Source organism: Cryptomeria japonica, chromosome 7, assembly GCF_030272615.1.
Source record: "Cryptomeria japonica chromosome 7, Sugi_1.0, whole genome shotgun sequence".
NCBI classification, from domain to species: Eukaryota; Viridiplantae; Streptophyta; class Pinopsida; order Cupressales; family Cupressaceae; genus Cryptomeria; species Cryptomeria japonica.
Genome location: NC_081411.1, coordinates 349,470,886 through 349,489,607, shown reverse-complemented (window position 1 = coordinate 349,489,607; position 18,722 = coordinate 349,470,886). Strand labels below are relative to the sequence as shown.

Sequence of the window (18,722 nt, the reverse complement as noted above, 5' to 3'; positions counted from 1 at the left end):
CTCCCCATTTGACATTTATCATTTTCTTCCTTTATCTTTTTCACATCACCATCTCTCCCCCTTTGACATCAATGCTAGAAATCTAACAAAAATATCAAAGAAAAAACATAAACCTCTGAATCTCAAAGCTGACTACTCCCCCTAAGTAGTAGCATCCCACATTAGTTCCAGAATGAATATCTCAAATAATTCATGTTAGACTGATGCCAAACCATATCAATCAAGTATCTACCAAAGGGGCAGAAACCCCCAATCTGTCTCATAGGTACTCAAATGATTCCTTGGATAAAGGTTTAGTGAAAATATCTACAATTTGTTCTTTAGTGTTCACATAAACTAGTCTAACTTCATTTGCTTCCTCCTTCTCCTTCAAAAAGTTATATTTGATAGATATGTGCTTTGTCTTACAATGAAATACCGGATTCTTTGATATATCAATAGTAGTAGAGTTATCACAGTGAATAACTACCAGTGCATCACAATCCACCTTTATATCCTTCAACATTTACTTCATCCATAAAATGTACAATTAGTAGTAGCAATAACATACACACCTTCAGTAGTAGATAAAGAAGTACATGACTATTTCTTTCTGATCCATGAAACCAACTTCTTTCCAAGAAAGAAAGCTCCACCAAAAGTACTTTTCCATTCATCAACATCTCCAACCCAATCAGCATTTGTATATGCACATAAAGTAAAGTTATCATCCTTAGGATACCATAAGCCATATTCTGATGTGCCTTGCAAGTATCTAAAAACCCTTTTCATCGCCATCTCATGATTTTCTCTAGGATCACTTTGAAATCTTGAAATAATACAAACAACATTCATAATGTCAGGCCTAGCCCGAGTCAAATAAAGTAGACCTCCAATCATATATTTGTATCTTGTAGGATTTACCGATGTAGAAACATCTTTTCTTTTCAATTTCTCACTTGTAACCATAGGTGTACTTACCAGTTTAGAATCTCCCATACCAAATTTCTTCAACAATTCCTTAGCATATTTAGTTTGACTCTTTATTCCTCTTCCCTATTCTTTAGTTACTATAGAATCCTCTAATGTTTACAGAGTAACTCATTCAACTCTCTATTCCGGTAAAGGTTCTACTGGTTTAGATATAATCATTTCCACTCCTGGTTCCTTCTCATAAACTCTGATTTGACTTCTGTTCAGCTCATCTACTTTGGCATTAGAACTCTCCATAATTCTTTGCAATCTCTTGTTATAACATTTATATGCTTTGCTTTCATTAGAATAACCAATAAATATGCCTTCATCACATCTAGGATAAAATTTCCCAATAGTATCATCTCCCTTGATATAACATTTACTACCAAAAATTCCAAAATACTTAACTGTAGGTGTATTGCCAAACCATAATTCATAAGGTGTCTTACCAGTTTCTCCTTTGATATATACTCTATTGAATGTATAAACTATTGTACTCACTGCTTCTCTCTAGTAGATATGAGGTAGATTAGCTTCCATCATCATTGTTCTAGCAGCATCCAAGATAGTTATGTATTTTCTTTCCACAACTCCATTCTACTGAGATGTTTGGGGAGTAGAGAATTGTCTTTTTATTCCATGCTTCTCACAAAAGTTATTAAACTCACCGGATGTGAATTCTCTACCATGATATGATCTCAAAAATTTAATCTTCAATCCTGTCTCAATTTCCACATTAGCCTTAAAGATTTTAAAATTTTCAAATGCTTCAAATTTTTCTCTCAAAAAAGTAACCCACATCATTCTAGAATAATCATCAATGATTAGCGTGAAATATCTATCACCATGAAAACTTTTAACTCTAGCAGGGCCATACAAATTAGTATGAATAAGATCAAGAACATCATTTAATTTATCTTATATACTCCTAAAAGAGGTTGTGACTTGTTTACCCATTTGACATTATTTACATACCAGATTATATGGCTTCATAATCTTAAGTATATCTCTAACAACCTTAGTTGAACTGATCTTCACAATGCAATCAAAATTCATATGACATAGTCTTTTATGCCATAGCCAACTCTCATCAATCTGTGTAATCAAACATGTCTTCTCACCAGAGTTCAAATTAAATATTTTACCTTTTGTCTATGTACCGGTTGCAATCTCCAAGCCAGATATTGTAATGATTTTGCATTTTCCATCCTTGAACTATAATTGAAATCCCCTATCTACCAATTGTCCTACACTCAAAATATTATGCTTCAAACCTTCAACATTATAAACATTGCCAGTGTTGTTCTTACAATCCGATGATATAGTTCCTTTTCCTTTGATCATACATTGCTCGTCATCTCCGAATCTAACTAGTCCACCATCAAATTCTTGCAAAGACAAAAAATTTCCTTTATCTCAAGTCATATGATGTGAACAAGCACTGTCAATTACCCATTCATCCTTGTCCTCAATTTCAGCAGCAAGTGCCTTCTCCTCAAGTACATTCTCTTCCAGTCTCAGATCATCTTCCTTGATAGCCAGGAATACCCATTCATTCTCATTTCCAGATCCACTACCAGAGTCTTCTATCGGTTCATTATCTGAATCATTAATGCCTTCCTCATCCGCTATGTATCATGATTTGTCTTTGTATTTCTTGAATCTATACTTGTTCTGATATCTAGGGTTAGCCTTAAATGAACTTTTAACTCTTTCTTCAAATCTTGAATTTCTTTCAAGACATCTAGATGCAAAATGACCAATTTTATTGCATGCAAAACATTTTAAAGGTGCCTTTCCTTAATACTCACTTCCTATTGGTCCTTTTGGTACTCTTCTAGAAAATAGAGCTTCAAGTTTCTCAAACTCATCATCTTCTCTCATCGTATCTTCTAATTCTTTTGCATATAAAGCTTTCCAGTCTTTCCTACCAGTTGCAGATGTAGATGCATGAAAGGCAGGTTCAGTCTTCACAGCTCTAGAAGGTCCAAATTCCTCAAGCTCAAAAGTAGATAGTTTCCCAACCAAAGTATCTTTATTGATAGATATATTAGCCATTGTTCTCAAATCATTAATAACAGTATCCTTCATTTTGTAAGCCAATGGTAGGGCTCTCAGGACTTTAGAAACAATTTTATCTTCGCTTAGAGTTTCATCACAACATTGAATTCCAATAACAATCTCATTTACCCTTTCCATGAATGTAGTAATCCTTTCATCTTCTTCCATCTTCAGGTTTTCATATCTGACCTGGTAACCATCAAGTTTAGCAATCTTCATTGTAGGATCACCTTCATTAAGAGTCTACAACTTATCCCATATAGCCTTTCTAAATGATTTGTTGGTTAATCCCATTATTTGTTGATCACAAAGTGCACACAAGAGGGCTTCTCTTGCTCTACAATCATACTCAAGATCCTTGTCTAGGTTTTCTAGAGGATGATTTCCAGATCCCAGATTATAGGGTGTGACACCATTCTGTGTGATCTCCTAAATCTCCTTGCAAAGACATCACAAATGAGTCTCCATTCGAATCTTCCATACTGTATAGTTTGTTCCTTCAAGCCTCGGTATATCTATTCGAAAGATAGCTCCAGAAGAACTGGATGAACTTGAACTATTATTCACCATAGGATCTTCCTCAAGTGGTTAAGCTTTATGCAGAGAGGACCAAAGCTCTGATACCAATTGTTAGATAGTTCAGATAACTGAAAGACAACTGAGAGGGGAGGGGGGTGAATCAGTTGTCACAGATTACCAGAAGTATTAGCGATTAAAACTTTAATACCAAAACCCAACAAATTAATAAAAGAATAGCAGATAAACCAATTAAGCATAAACAATAATCAAAGAATAAATACCATCCACATGACACTAAGATTTGTAAGTGGAAAACCCAGTAAAGGGAAAAACCACAGTGGGAAGCCTACCCATAGTCAGATAATACTTCTGGAGTAAGTATGTGAATTACAATGAAGTGTCCTGTACTTGCAGGAAGGCTAACAGCCTAGAGCACACTACTCATCACAAAAGTATCCTCACTAGCTACATATAAATCCAAACTACAATCCAAAGAAGTGTTGAACTACAAATGATAACATCTCCTATGCCAGAGTACAATTCCGGTGAAGCTCAATACCAGAGGACTAAATCCTCTTACATAAACCCAATTTGATCTGCAATGATCGACCAACTCCTCTGCCTAAATGATATTACATTATTCGCACATAACATTTCTTGAACATGACCTATTACATTAACCATGATGATTTGCAATGAGATCTTACATCTTATTTATACAAATCGTCAACCATAAACAGTCAGGTCGCCCATCAAACAATAAACCAATTACATAATTACAAACCATGTCGGCCTTAGACCAAACACATAATATCAACACATAAGACATCCCAAAACTACATCAATAGGTCCTATCCACATGTTACATTAATGTCAGTCCATAACCTAGATCAACTGTGACCAAGTATAGGTCCACGCGATTAAGAAATGATCTCCAACTGCAAAGTTTCAAACATGATCACCAACAACATCCTGAAACTCCATCAGAAGATGCACCAACACCACTTATGCAATTCATTAAAGATCTCCACTAAAAGCTTTGTCAATGAAACCCTCACCTGAATGAGAAACCAATCTTCTAAGCAAACAAGATAGCATCCAATCACCAGACCAAAACCAATTGACCGAATATGAGTATAAGTATCATGAACAAGCCAATTCCATCACCATACTATATTAGAGTCTACTGGATCATGTCAGATCCAAGTTAATCAAAAACCACTCAACGTACTAGGACCAGAAGGGTGCCAGTAAAGCATCCAAACAACTAGTGGTGACATCAATGACAAAACATCAATGCAACACATAATAAATTCCACCAAATGACCAACATGTCGGTGATTAGGTTTTCTATGAAAACACAGGACACCTCATATCCTTTGCGCTCCTCAATATTGCAGTGAATGTATGCCCTAATATCTTCTATGTGAATAACTCCATGGTAAACACTCAAGAACGCTCCCAAAGGTTCATCTAGAAGGGATTTAGAAGGATGCTTCTTGAAAACAATAAGGGGGCCATTCTTGATTTCCACCACCAAAGGAGTGTGGATGTTTGCTGAATAATCAATGATACCTAGATACCAGAACTATGGTTTTGCAAACAAAAATACCTCAAGACACTACTGGGAGATGAAATCGCTTTTGAAAGAAAATGATTGCACAAATCACCTTGGGCTCTAAATTGCATTGGAAATAGCTCATCTAAATGCTTGATTACCATGTGAAGAAAGTAACTTTACTTTTCCCTTTTTATCATCGTTAACCCTAATTTTTCATTGTCATAAATGTTGTCGGGAAGTATTTCAAGGTCACATAGTCTACAAGTAGGTTCTGCTAAACAACTGAAATTTCCAGAGTACCCATCCGCAATCAGAATTCCTAGACAACAGATCCAATCCAGGGTATTTGCACAATCTTCAAAGATTTTCCTACCCCTAAGGCAGACTACCTTAGTTACCGGTTGTGTCTGCTACTAGTGCAAGACCAGATGACTCTACCGAGTGATCTTCCTGTGGTGTATCTGATCTTCTTACCTGTTGGGAGTATTTAAAACTGAGTCAAGTTTATAGGCCCATTTCAAAATTTTTCCCTGCATTTCCAAATGATTAAAATAAGTCAGTTTGAATGGCCTAGTTAGCAAGGGGGTAAAATGGAGCCGGTTGATTTTCAGAGGGAAAGGCTCGGGATTCATGTCCCACACCTTTCATTTGGCCTATGCAGTGATGTGAAACTTTCAGAATTTAGTTTGGATAAGTTTACTAGGTACCCATTTCGAGGGGTGAGCTGAAAGTGCATTCTAGGCACAAGTGCAAATTTTATTAAGTAGCCTACTTTGAGCGATTACATTTTTTTCCCTGTTGATCATCATGGAGAATTTCAAAATGGATTCAATTCTATGCATAAATGTGAGTCATCTTGCAAAATTTCAAGTCTTAACGAATCCATTTGCTCAGTTTTTGAAGCCAAATCCATTTGCAGTTTCTATGTTTTGGCAAGTCCCTGTTTCGATAGCTAGTCGGAGCCCTGTTTTGCACAATTGTAAAACTTTCCTCAGTGAGTGTCATGTCAGAATGTTTGTTCCGGGCTAATATTGGTATAAATGGTGAGCTACATTTCAAATTTCAAGCTTTTATCAATCCGTTTGATCGGTTTTCAAAAGGACTCATTTTGCCATCAAATTCAGTTATCCGCACGTCCAGTGTTAGATCAGTTAATGTAGCCGTTTTGGTGAGCACGCCGTTTGCATCCTTTCAGTCTGGTGATCGAACTAAGAATTCAAAGATTTAATATGTACTTTAAGGTACCTATGTTTCAAATTTGAGGACCCACGGAGGTCGTTTGATATTTTTGAGAAAGGCATCATGTGTTGCCAGAACATTGACTTCATTAGGTCCGCTGTGTCGACAAAGCCAGTTGGCCATTTTCGGAAATTAATATCTCTTCACTCGGGACTCATCTTGAGAAACCGTTTGGTAGATGTCATCCTTGTATATCAAAGTACATGCCTGTCAGATGGCGAGCTCCAGAAAAGTGTTTTGATAGGTTTGAAAATTACGTCTTCGCGATTAAATGCGAAAATTGTGGCGTAATTGCCTGAAGGATGTAAAATGCAATTTTATAATCCGAAAGTGGTGCCGATCGATTCCAGAGGTGTGTTTGAGGTCCGTAAAGCATTCCAGGGGTCAGTTGCATGAAAACGAAATTTTTTTTAGTCAGACCCACTTTGGGGCCCGACCTGGCTTACGCCTGTGCCGTATTATTTTATTGACGACGTGATTCCGTTAATAGATGTTATTGCATGGGCCATTGTGAAATCAAGATTTGGTTTTCTTAATGCTTGTTACTATGATGTCAAAGAGAGTATCAGGTGTAAAGCGTGGTAGTCATCAAAACCTCCAATAGCAATTCCAATTGGCAGGCATAAGGCGTATGATAATTTTATTTTGTCTTCATTGCTGTGGCGTGAAAAGGGCATTAAACTCCAGAAAGATTGCATTGTTCTTCCTATGTTTTCCCTTTTGTGTATAGCTATCCTTTGGCATTGAAATTTATTTTCAAAGCTATCAAATGTGACTTTGCCATTCTCCAAAAGCTCTACGTGGTGTTTAGCAAAGGGGCTGCAGTTTAATGTTGAGGAAAATCATGTGTTTAGAGAGGGGGCTGCATAAAGTTTCAAGTGCTCCAAGCAAATTGCAGACAAGACAAACCCCCCCATGTTTTGCCTCATCCCTCCAATAAGGTAGCGTGGTTTTTGAAGTAGTTCGTAGAAGACTTCAGGCTTCTGTGTGGGTGTTGAAGTTACCAGCAAATCAAGCAAATGCAATAATAGCAGATGCAGCTGCATTTGAGGTGTTAGAGAAAAAGTTGTTTAGTGAAGATTCTCAAGTTTAAGCATTGTTCTAGGTTTGTTGTTGGTCAAGAGCAGGCAATTTTTCTTTCTTCTTGTGAAATCTTGAATAGAGCTTGGGAGGAGACGCGTAGTATCCCAAATAACAATGACAATACTTATTTTCGTTGGAGTAAGTATGAAGGCGTAGTATTTATCACATTACCTTCCTTTCACAGAGGAGATTTCACTACCAGTGATAGCTCATATGAATAATGAGATATTAAGAATGAGAACAAGTTCTTCTCTGATCGTCTCAAGGATGATTCCAATCAACTGGCTCTTGTTCACAAAGGAGCTCTCTACAAATTCCTTGATCTTATGGAAAGATCAGACTTGGAAACCCAGATGAAGCAATTTTTGGAACAAATTAAAAAAAAAGTGGAACAACCAATTATATTCGTGGGTAATTCTATAGGAGGTGTTATGGCAACACTAGCTACAATCTGCTTTCTGGATAAGAGGATGAAAAATATCAATCCTTTGTGCATTACATTTGGCTCTCCTTTGGTGGGAAATGCTGCTCTTAGAGAATCAATTGGCTCCCAAGATTGGCTTGGAAGATTTTGTCATGTGGTTTCAAAACATGATTTTGTTCCTCGCATGCTCCTTGCACCTTTTGAATCAATTGCACTCCATTTGAATTCAATTTTCTCTCAGGGAGAGATAATAATGGGCAATGATTTTGATCCTATACAAGCTTGCAGGGAACTTCTTGACAATGTCAAATGCCTTGGAAAGTCTAGCCCATATAAACCTTTTGGTATTTATATGATTTGTTCAACCCAGGGAGCAGCTTGTATTGAGGACAGTCAAGCTGTCTTGGAGATGCTAATTTTAACTTTGCAAAGCACTGAAGAAAATGGTATTGCCGATGCATTGATTTCAGAGCACAAAAGTTATGGTGATAAGTTGAAAAATGTTTTTGAAAGTGGATACTCAACAAGATCTTCAAACATCTTCCCAGAATCCTCCATTGAGACAGGAATAGCACTACAATTAGAAGCCATGGGTTTTCAGACTCTGACTAAATCTGCATTTGATGCCCTGAAAAAAGCCGCAGATTTGAAAAACGAGCATGACATGGACATTAAGGACCTAAATTCAAAGTTGAGCGAGAACCAAAGTAGACTGGCAGAGCTAGAATGGTACATTAAAACAGTATCTAAGGGCAACAGCTATAGCTCCTACAATGTTTTCAGGGACCTGGGTGAAAAGAAAGATTTTCATATTAATCGGCATAGAATGAATCTAGAAGATTTCTAGGATAAAATTAATGATATGGTGAAGAATCAGCAATTGCCCAGTGACTTTCGATACCAAAACAAATGGATCAATGCTGGAACTGCATACAGAAGACTTGTAAAGCCCCTGGACATTGCAAACTTCTATCATCTGCATAGCTATAGGGGAAGCTATCTCTCAATTAAGAACAGGCCGCTCCGTCATAGGCTTCTGAAAAATGGCTGGATGACAAAAACCAAACTCGCATTGAAAGAGGTAGAGGGAGGAAAAAGACTCGCACAAAGTTTGCATCCTTAACTGAGGACTCTCGCTTTTGGGCTCGTGTAGAAGAAGCTGATAAAGACTTGACAAATCTCCAGCTAGAGAAAGAGCAAACTATCATTGCCCATCTCAAGAAAAGCCTCAAAGATTTTGAAGCTTATGTGTCGAAGATGATCGAGGAGAAAAGTATTTCCATGGAGGTTTTCTTTGAAGAGATCGGCTTCATGATATGGTGGAAGAAATACAGAGAGTTTCAGCAACAACACTTAGAAGAGTGGAATCAAGCTCCCCTTTCCTCAAATCCATGGAAAAGGAGAAATTGGGAGTTCAGAAGACAGGTTTTTGATTCAGTTTTATAGTCTGTTAGAAGTTGTTTATTTCCATGGCAATTTTCCCTCTTTGCTGTAGCTAATCACATGGCTGTATGGAAGTCAATAAACTTCAAATTGGCAGCAATTGAAACCATTCAAGCAACATTCTCCCTTCACATGATCTCAAAAGGGAACAAAGGACATGGTGAGTGAAGAGGAAAACAAAAGAAATTCCAAGCAAATCAATCAAGCGCCATGAAAGTCTCAGCTGAAAACCTTCAAAAAATGCAGTCCCGAGCTTAATCGCATTATCCCACATTGACTGGGAAGTGTTTTTTTTCAATGTTTATAACCAAATCTGCACAAGAATAATATGTCTAAGCCATAAAGGCTTTTGACAGACAAGGTGCCTATGGGAGCCCAAGGTGGGCCCGCATGCGAGCATGCTTCCCGAGGCGACAAAGGAGTTGACTGGATGGTGATTAGGTGGAACCCACGTAGGCACGCTTCTCGAGGCAAACAGGCAAAATTTTGCAGACGAAGGTCGGGTTAACGAGCAAGCTTCTTCGAGAGAGATCAACAGTTCGCGCTATTTCGCGAAGGGAAGATGCACGTAGTTTAAACCCCGCGAAATAGAGAAAGTGAACGAGAGCCGTCCATGTGTTGTGATAGGTGGCAGTCCAGCAGGCGGGTCCCAATGAGGTGGCACACGGTTGGTGCACAGGTGGCAGTCCAATGGCGATGACGTCGCAGCCAAGTGGCATTGATGAAGCAGATGACGTGGCGATGATGAGGTGTCATCCCAAGTGGCGTTCGGTCAACCCCATCGACCAATCGGAGGCCACCACGTGGCAAAAGCATCAGGACCAAATGGAGGCAAAAATCAAAATTAAAATGAATAAATGATATAGTTCTGACTATATTAAATTTTGAAATATTTAAATGACTGAGCACAAATGGGAATTAATTCGCCCAGGGTCTAAATTTTGGCCAAAATATAAAGTATTATATATCGTCGGAAAGCTCTCAGAGTGAGGAATCTAATTATGAGGTTAATTATGACAAATGTGTGATAGTTTGGAGGCAGTTTCCATGGGAACAAAATTCAGTTAGAGAGGAGACACTTGGCAATTCAGTTGCAGATTTGATTTTCTTCTCTCCTCCTTTTTATTCTGAATTCTTCTCAGTTGTAGGGGTTCCAGTTTTTGAGAGATTTGCTCCAAGGGAGAAATCCGAAATTGCAGGTTCCAGTGATGGCATTCTTTTATCAATGCAAATGACAGTGTGTTCATCTATGTTTTCAGCGTTGTCTTTACTGTAGGTTTAGTTTCAGTTTGCAGGCTCACACATATGCAAGGCATGTGTGAGTTTCCATGAAATTGTCTCCAAAATGTACTCAGATTCATATAATTTCATATTATCAAGGATAATTTGAGTTGTCTCTATTAGATTCCTCTAAGGGTGTAATGTTGTCTTTTGGGTATTCTTCAAGGAAGGATTTAAATCCTAAAACCCAGCATTAATGATTTTGAATGCATATTGGATATCTACATATAAGTATGGTTTTGTGACAGAGCAGAGGATTGTATTAATGTAAGGCATTGATACATGAAAATTTAATGTTGAAAAGAACTTGCATCTGAGATTTCTCATCCAGTTTTATGCATGACTCTGTGGCCTGGATAAGGCACTGGTCTCTTGTAATATTTAAAGGTTGTCAGAACACCATTTAAAATCCAAAAATCAGAATATCTTTTTATATTTTATGTTATGTGGAAGTGTCCCTCCATCTCATGATTCAAAATGTTGAGTAGCAAGTGTGGATCTAGCCCATCTGCAGTTATCTCTTAGTTTTTGAACCTTTTGAGATCCATCTGCTTTTGATTGATGCAGTCTTGTGTGTAATAGGTCTGATCAAATGCATCAAAGGTATACCTGCCTAGGTTTTGCAGAGCCTGAAGAGTAGAAGGATTCATATCATTGTCATGTTGTCCAAGCCCTGAGGTGTTTCATTGATTGAGATTGGCTATCTCATAGATAGATTTGCAGGTATACTTGGGTTATCACTTTTGGTGAACAACATTACCCATCTTTTCTCATGTTGTTTTCTGATGTCTTCCACTTTTGTCTTTCCATTCTCATCTACATTTCCATTAGTTACCGGTGGGTTCTTACTTCTACAATATTTAGCAATATGTTTAACATTGTTGCATGCATAATAGACAATATTGTTCTTCTGAATTGCTTTATTAAATCCTTGATTTCCTTGATTTCCTTTTGATATGTATTGGTTAGCCATATATGAAAATATACTACATGCATGACATCTTACATTTCCAAGACTAGTGACTGATGCATTGTTCTGATTATTCCTATTTTGGCACTGACTATCCAAATGACCATATTTATTGCAAAAAAAGCATGTACCATTTAATTTTTGAGCATTAGGTTATCTTATTAGTGATTTCTAGTTCTGTTTGTTGGTATGATTCTACTTCTACCTGGATGATTGATCTTGTTGTGCAGTATCTGAGCTTTCCCCTTCTTTGTAACCAAGACCTCTTTTGTCATTAACATCTCTCTGACTCTTTAGTAGTTCATCAAGTGTAGTAGAGCTATCCTTGAATTTTTTATTTTACTCATTTGCAGTGACCAAGTCATCTCTCATGATTATAATCTGCCTCTCAAGTTCCTGTTCATTGTTCCAGGACTGGGTCAACTCAAGTTTTAGCATGTCATTCTCATGAGCCAGTCAGTTGCATTCATCAGATCTATCCTTTAATGCTTGAGCTAGGTTTTCTTCATTTTTCTTTCTGTCCCCAATTTTCTTGCACATCCTCATGGTTAGATATTGCATCTCATTTTTCAAGATAGTATTATCCTGAGTGAGTTTCTGACATTGATCCTTTATAGCATCTTCCTCATTACTATTCTGATTTTGTAATTGATCACAAAGTTCCTTTGTTTTAGCCTTAACAAATGAAAATTTTCCTTATAGTGAAATGATGTGTTCTTTGGCTTTCTTTAGTTCATTTTTCAATTTATTGTTCTCCATCTGCTCATTATCAAGATGCTCAAGAGAAAGTCAAAGTTCTTGCTATAGACTAGTTTCCATTGATTCCAAATTCCGGATCTTCCTCAAGTGGTTAAAAATTTTCCGAGGAACCAAGCTATGATACCAATTGTTGGAATCCAAGAAAACTGAGAGGGGGGGTGAATTAGTGTTCTACCGGTAATGTTAGTTTTGAACTTATTGCTTATTAACCGGTTAACAATAAATAAAATTAAAGTGCATACACTAAATAATACATAAAGAGGCCACACCATAACACCAATATTTATACATGGAAAACCATACAAAGGGAGAAACCATGGTGGGGTTGATACACACAATATCTATATACTTGATCAGGGTATACAAACATTACAAGAAGGGGATTTCACATGCAATCAGACCAACCGCCTAGAGCTCATTGCTCAAAATGAAAGAAGAAGTCTCACTGACTTACAAAGAATTATAAATTAATTACAAGAAGTATGAACTTATAAGATGCATATGACCATGCTAGATAAGTTCTGATTCATGCTCTGATAACCTTCATTATGTACCAGTTTGCTAATGCTTTGTTCTGCCCCGTTCTACTATCTGTTAGGTTGTTCATGTGAAACTGCACACAAAATCTTCTAATCGCTGACCAAAATGCATACTAATAATCTTTGAATAATTCACAACCAAAATTCTCATTCCTAAAAACTTATATAATCTATCGTTGAAAGGATCTCCTTAAATATCCTCCTAACTTTCACCATGTTGGCTACAATGAAAGATATAAACTTGTCGACTACTGGATCATAGTGAATTTCAAAATAATCCCAATGATCATCTTGACCTCTACACATTACCATAAATTCCATGAAAGATATAATCGGGGCAATAAGATATCCTAGCTGGGTCCTATCTATTACTAGGTTCCAAATACATGTTATCAGGATCAAGACTTAGCCGGTTGTGAAGCAAAGTGAATACTGGATAAGTCTAATGAATGTCGGTTAACCCAAACAAAGCAAAGTGTTAAAAAAAAGAGCCCAAATAGAGAATATATACACCAGATGATGAGTTCCCAGGGGTTGCCATCAATGACAACCCTTAATGCCATAAAATCTTACCAAATGAGTGTCAATTTCCAACAAACTCTGCCACCGACACCAAATTACATGGACATTACAACCATTTATACAAATCATCAACCTTGACTACAAGGTCGACCAAACCCATACAACCTAATTGCAAAATTACATCACACAATACATAAATCAACCATTGGATCAATACAATACCATAGGAAAAATAGCATGGACCTAAATCAACTCCTCAAACATTCGCCACCACCAAAAATCTCGCTAAGATCAACCACAACACATTACACCACCAAAATATCGCATAACATGAAGAATATCATCGGACCAAGAAGACCATCAAGAACTCACACAATAATCATTGTGGACCACCAAAAAAAATAGGAAATGATTAGGAAACACCAACAAGCATGTTAGAACCATCTGCAATAGTTGCACCAACACCACTTATGCAAATATCCATCGATCAACATGCTAACATTTAAGAACACTTTATAGTAGAAACTCGGATAAGAAAGATAGCTTCTGGAGAACCAAATCACAAACCATTTGAAGTGAAGATACACATGAACATCCCAAATACTCACAAATTTGTAACACAAGATACGGTCATACCGAAGCACAACAGATCAAACACCAGAACACTGCAACGTTGAACACATAAAACTAGTCTCTATACCGAAATCCACAACTTGACCAAATCATCACAAAGCATCATGAAATCAATAAATAATGAGGTGGAGATACTAGAGATACTTCATACTATTGGTTCCCCAGAATGAGGTTTACACTGCAATGGGGTAGATACCAAACTAATCATTCCATTACCTATGGAGGAGCCAACTCCAATTATGGGTATTTTCTTGGGCTTGGACCAATTGGCAAGGGTATATCAAACCCTTTTGCGCTTTGGGATTTATAGAACCTGGGAGGGAGATCCCCTTAATGCATTCACAGTCTTTGCACCATGCCTACAAATGACGTTAAAACAAAGTAGATAATCTCATTCAAAAGGGGCTCAACAAAGGGGGAGAATTATATAGAATGGATAGTTATGAATGACCCTCCCTCGTCTTTGGAGCATGAGATATCTTCAATAAATAGTGATACATGCATAAATAAAATATATTATGATATTAACAAATTAATAGCAAGATGTTGGTGAATTTTGAGAACAAAACTGAAATAGAAGACATTTACTGGTTGTGAATAGTGCCTTATCTTTTGGGCAACTATATTTGTAAGACATAAAATGAAAATGTAACAGAGTTTTATCTAAATAGCATGAGATCTAAGAAAATATTACCTTGCAATATTTCTCATATGTATATGTAAACTCAAAATGCTTACCTGAATCCCTGCATAAGCCCTATCACTCTATAATTCTACCCAAGCATTTTAATTGACCCCTTAGATTAAAGCATGAACATAAAATACATACACCATAATAGTGCAATGAATGAGAAAACCCTTGATTCTACTCACTCAAAACATGACAAAATTACACATTGGAGAAAATAGATTTAAAAAATATTTTCATTTATTTAATCTGCTACTTTCTATTACAAGATATTTTTCTTATAACTCCAAGAAACTTCATAAAATATGGCATAGGAATCTTTTATTTTCTTTGTAAATGACTTTTACAACTTACTCATTTCACCTAGACTCACTATACATGATTCAGGATTTGGAACCAAAATTTGGACAAAATTTTTTGACATTGTCTCATGGACTTGAATTCCCTTTTATAGAAAGAAGGGAGCAAAAAAGCTTCGGGCCACAGGAGACACCTATCACAAGCCCACAAGACCACTTGTGATTCTATTACAAAAATATTCTTCACAGTCTCCCAAAAGATTATCCACACTAGCATTCATGATGAGGTAGAACCAAAATTCCTAACAACATTTTGGTAGAAACAAAACTTTTTGAGTTGTGCCACTGTCACCCTTGATGCTTCCAAATGGACCATGAGATGCATCTTTGTGTTCTATATATCATTTCCCTTCAAGAACAAAACTTATATCTTGACAAGAAGTAAAGTCGCCCCTAAAATAGAGGAGGAGCTTGAACCTTCATGCCCAGGATCAGAGAAAGTGGGAAAATGGGCTCTAAGAGGAACATAATATGAGAAGAAGGGGTTGCAGCTTGCATTCCATTTTAGAGATGGTTGGCTGGTACCTTCACCCTAATCCTATCATTCTCATGTCCCTTTGTGAGACCCTTCCTAAAACCTTCTCCCAACCAATGGCAGAGGAAAAAAATACGATGTGTCATGCAAGTATTTTCCAAATAAAAAATGAATTTCAAGTCTCCAGTGACTATCCTCCCAACTTTCAAGGATCCACTGACTATAAGCATACTCACTCAAAAAATATTTCCATCCAGTGTCATGGAGCTCACTATAACTCCTAGCACAATACTGCTCAAAAACCATCATTTTTGACACCTTCTTAGAAGATAATGAGGTTTTTGTTCCTTCCACCAACTGAAGACACCACATAGTTATATTTATAATCAAACCAACTTCACTTGGTGGTGCTCATGCATGCAAAAATCATCATTTCAATGCTTTCTACTCATCCTGCCAACAAATGGACTCAAGAAATCATATCCATCAGATCCAGGACATCGTTAGATTGAAACTATCAATCCACTTCCCTCTGAAAAATATCACCTCATGTAAATGATTTTATTTTGATCACATTATTTTCTTGACTACCAAAATTTTTCTTCGAAATTTTCTTTTTTTGATATTGAGTCCTTATCTTTTAAAATTTTCCCGGAGAGAGTTTCTTTGTTTTTACCTTACTATGAGAATCCTTGACAATACGCAACCTACGATCTTGTTGATAGGTCCCTAATCACTTCATCACAACCTCATAAATCATCCTTATCTCCTTATGCGTCTGAAAATCTTGACTACTTATTGTCATGGCAATGAAACTTGCTGAGATAGCTCCGTAAAAATTGTCAGCATTGCTTGCCAATTCACTTTGACCCATAAAACAACCTTTAGAATGGGTCTTGTGAAAATCATTCGGCATCCATGTGTCTCAACTTGTCTTACTTTATCCCATGTCAACAAGCTCAATTCTTTCTACCTTTATTTTCTCGTGCAAGTGATGAGCAGACAACCTTAATCCCTCTGTCAAAATATGTAATGAGTTCACATCGTATATCTTATCCATCCTAGCACATCATACGATCATCATCGGTCAATCTGAAATTGACTTTCCACTTTGGCAAGTGGGTCCATCGAAAAGCTTGACAAAACACGAACACATCACCTTCTAACTCCATTTTGTCAATGGCCCTACTATCGGAGTTTCTTAGCCTTCCTAGGACAAATGGCATCATCTTGTGATGTTGCAATCCTTAACTTCCCTGCATATTCCTTCATGAGTTTGTGAAGGTTGTCTGATTTATTTTCTCTTTACAAGCTAGCTACAATAATTGCTAACCTTCGTTCATCTTTCTGCTTGGGTTAAACCATCGTCACCCACTTGATGCACGTGCAAAATTGTGGAGCCTTTAGTTGCTCGATAATTAATGACAGATACATTGACCAAAATATTAAGGTTGGACATAGGAAATTTTATTGATCCCCACTAAAATATTAAAGGGGGCCCAGCCATAGGAAAATGACACAGACGTAGGAAAATTTAAAAGGAGAACAAAAGATATAACGCCTAGGAAAGGAAACGAAGTCCCTTCGACTATGAAAAAGACCCTCACCTTTAAATGAAAAAGGTAAATGAAGAAACATAATAGGCTGTGGGTTTTTAACAAAACATTTATCCAAAAATACATTAAGATTAAACCCTAAACCTTGAGGGTATGAGCATAGGACATCATAAATACAAAATGACCAAAATTTTGATAGGGACATCAAAAAAAAATTTGCATAGTAATTTTTCAGGACTATTAGTGGCTCTAGTTGGGGATGATCATCACTCGAGGATGATACGAGGATCTAGAATCTCAGGTGGAGCAGACCAGCTACAAAGCAAACCAAAAGGAAAGTTGCTTGGACGGGACAAGTCAAAATAGAAAAGGAAACATATTCTAATATGTAGAATTCCTAATCTACTGCTCATGAAAAAAAAATACTTCAAAAGAAGTAAAATTTTGAGAACTATCCATGAACAGGCAGTTCAAGGATTTCATCTATCATTCCTTGGAGAAAGTATAATATCTTCTCCCCACTTGCTTTGAATTATATATGGATCTAATCAGATGACATTAAACTTACCATTTTTCCCTTTATCTTCAAATATAGCCTTCCACATCAAGACCAAATCCTTTGCTTGAAAACTCCTTACAGTTGCTCCTAGTACAAGTTAATGACATGTATTTGGGATTCAGTATATCTGTATCAACTTCATTTCTTGTTCTATTATATTTCATCAAAGATTCAACCCTCAACTATGCCTTAGTTTCCATATTATGAGCACAAGTTTGGACAACTTGTACATCTTCATTGGGTGGCAGAGTCAACCTCCTTTTCCCTGCACCCTACATTGTGTTTTGGAAAATCATACTATAATTGATGGCTCAAGGCCATCAAAATTAAATACTAGTATTTTCCCTTATAAAAAATCTGATTATCATCTACATATGTGATCAATGAATTAAAAACATTACCATATACATGCTGACCACATACATAAACATCTGCAAACTGTAAGCTAACCCTGTGCCTGACATTGTTCATGCCTCCTTTGATCAAACATTCACTCAAATGGCATAAAACTAAAAACTTTGACTTAAAATTTTACACATCATTGTCAGTGGAGATAAATAGAATTCCTTGATCAACTTGGATAACTATTTCCTTACCATATAAATCATGGTGACAGATGTCTGAAATGCCTTCAACATTACTATCATAACTAGTCATGGAAGAAAATTGATCTTCATCAAACATCATCAAATCAGCAATCACATCTTGGTCAACATTCAATATACATGGATTCTCAATTTTCTCCTCATACAAAGGATTATAAATAAGATGAAAGCCTTTATAAAAAATATTAAGGCATAGAGCAGGTTGATCCATATCTGCATCCTCATCAAATAGTGCATTAGAGGTTTCATTGAAACTAATACCTATCTCAAGTTTACATTCATTCTCATTAGGCATGAATGAATCACAGTCTGAGCTAGAATAATTCTTAGCATTATGGTCCTTATATGCTTCAGCAAGATCATTATAACTGCTCTAACCCTTTTGAACTTCATCTCCTCTAGCCATACTTGCTGGTTCACAAATATTTTTATGATTCGAAAACCGCTAAGCAATTTGATCCATTGCATGAAGAGTTATATGTAATGGGGCAT

General features: G+C 36.7%; 1 protein-coding gene across 1 annotated transcript; it reads left to right on the top strand.

Annotated features, from left to right (window-relative positions):
• Positions 1 to 7,743: 7,743 nt before the first annotated feature.
• On the top strand, positions 7,744 to 8,688 carry LOC131078763 (lipase-like PAD4). Its single transcript, XM_058016528.2, has one exon. It carries the CDS (start codon positions 7,744 to 7,746, stop codon positions 8,686 to 8,688), a length of 945 nt encoding a protein of 314 aa, XP_057872511.2.
• The last annotated feature ends 10,034 nt before the right edge of the window (positions 8,689 to 18,722 follow it).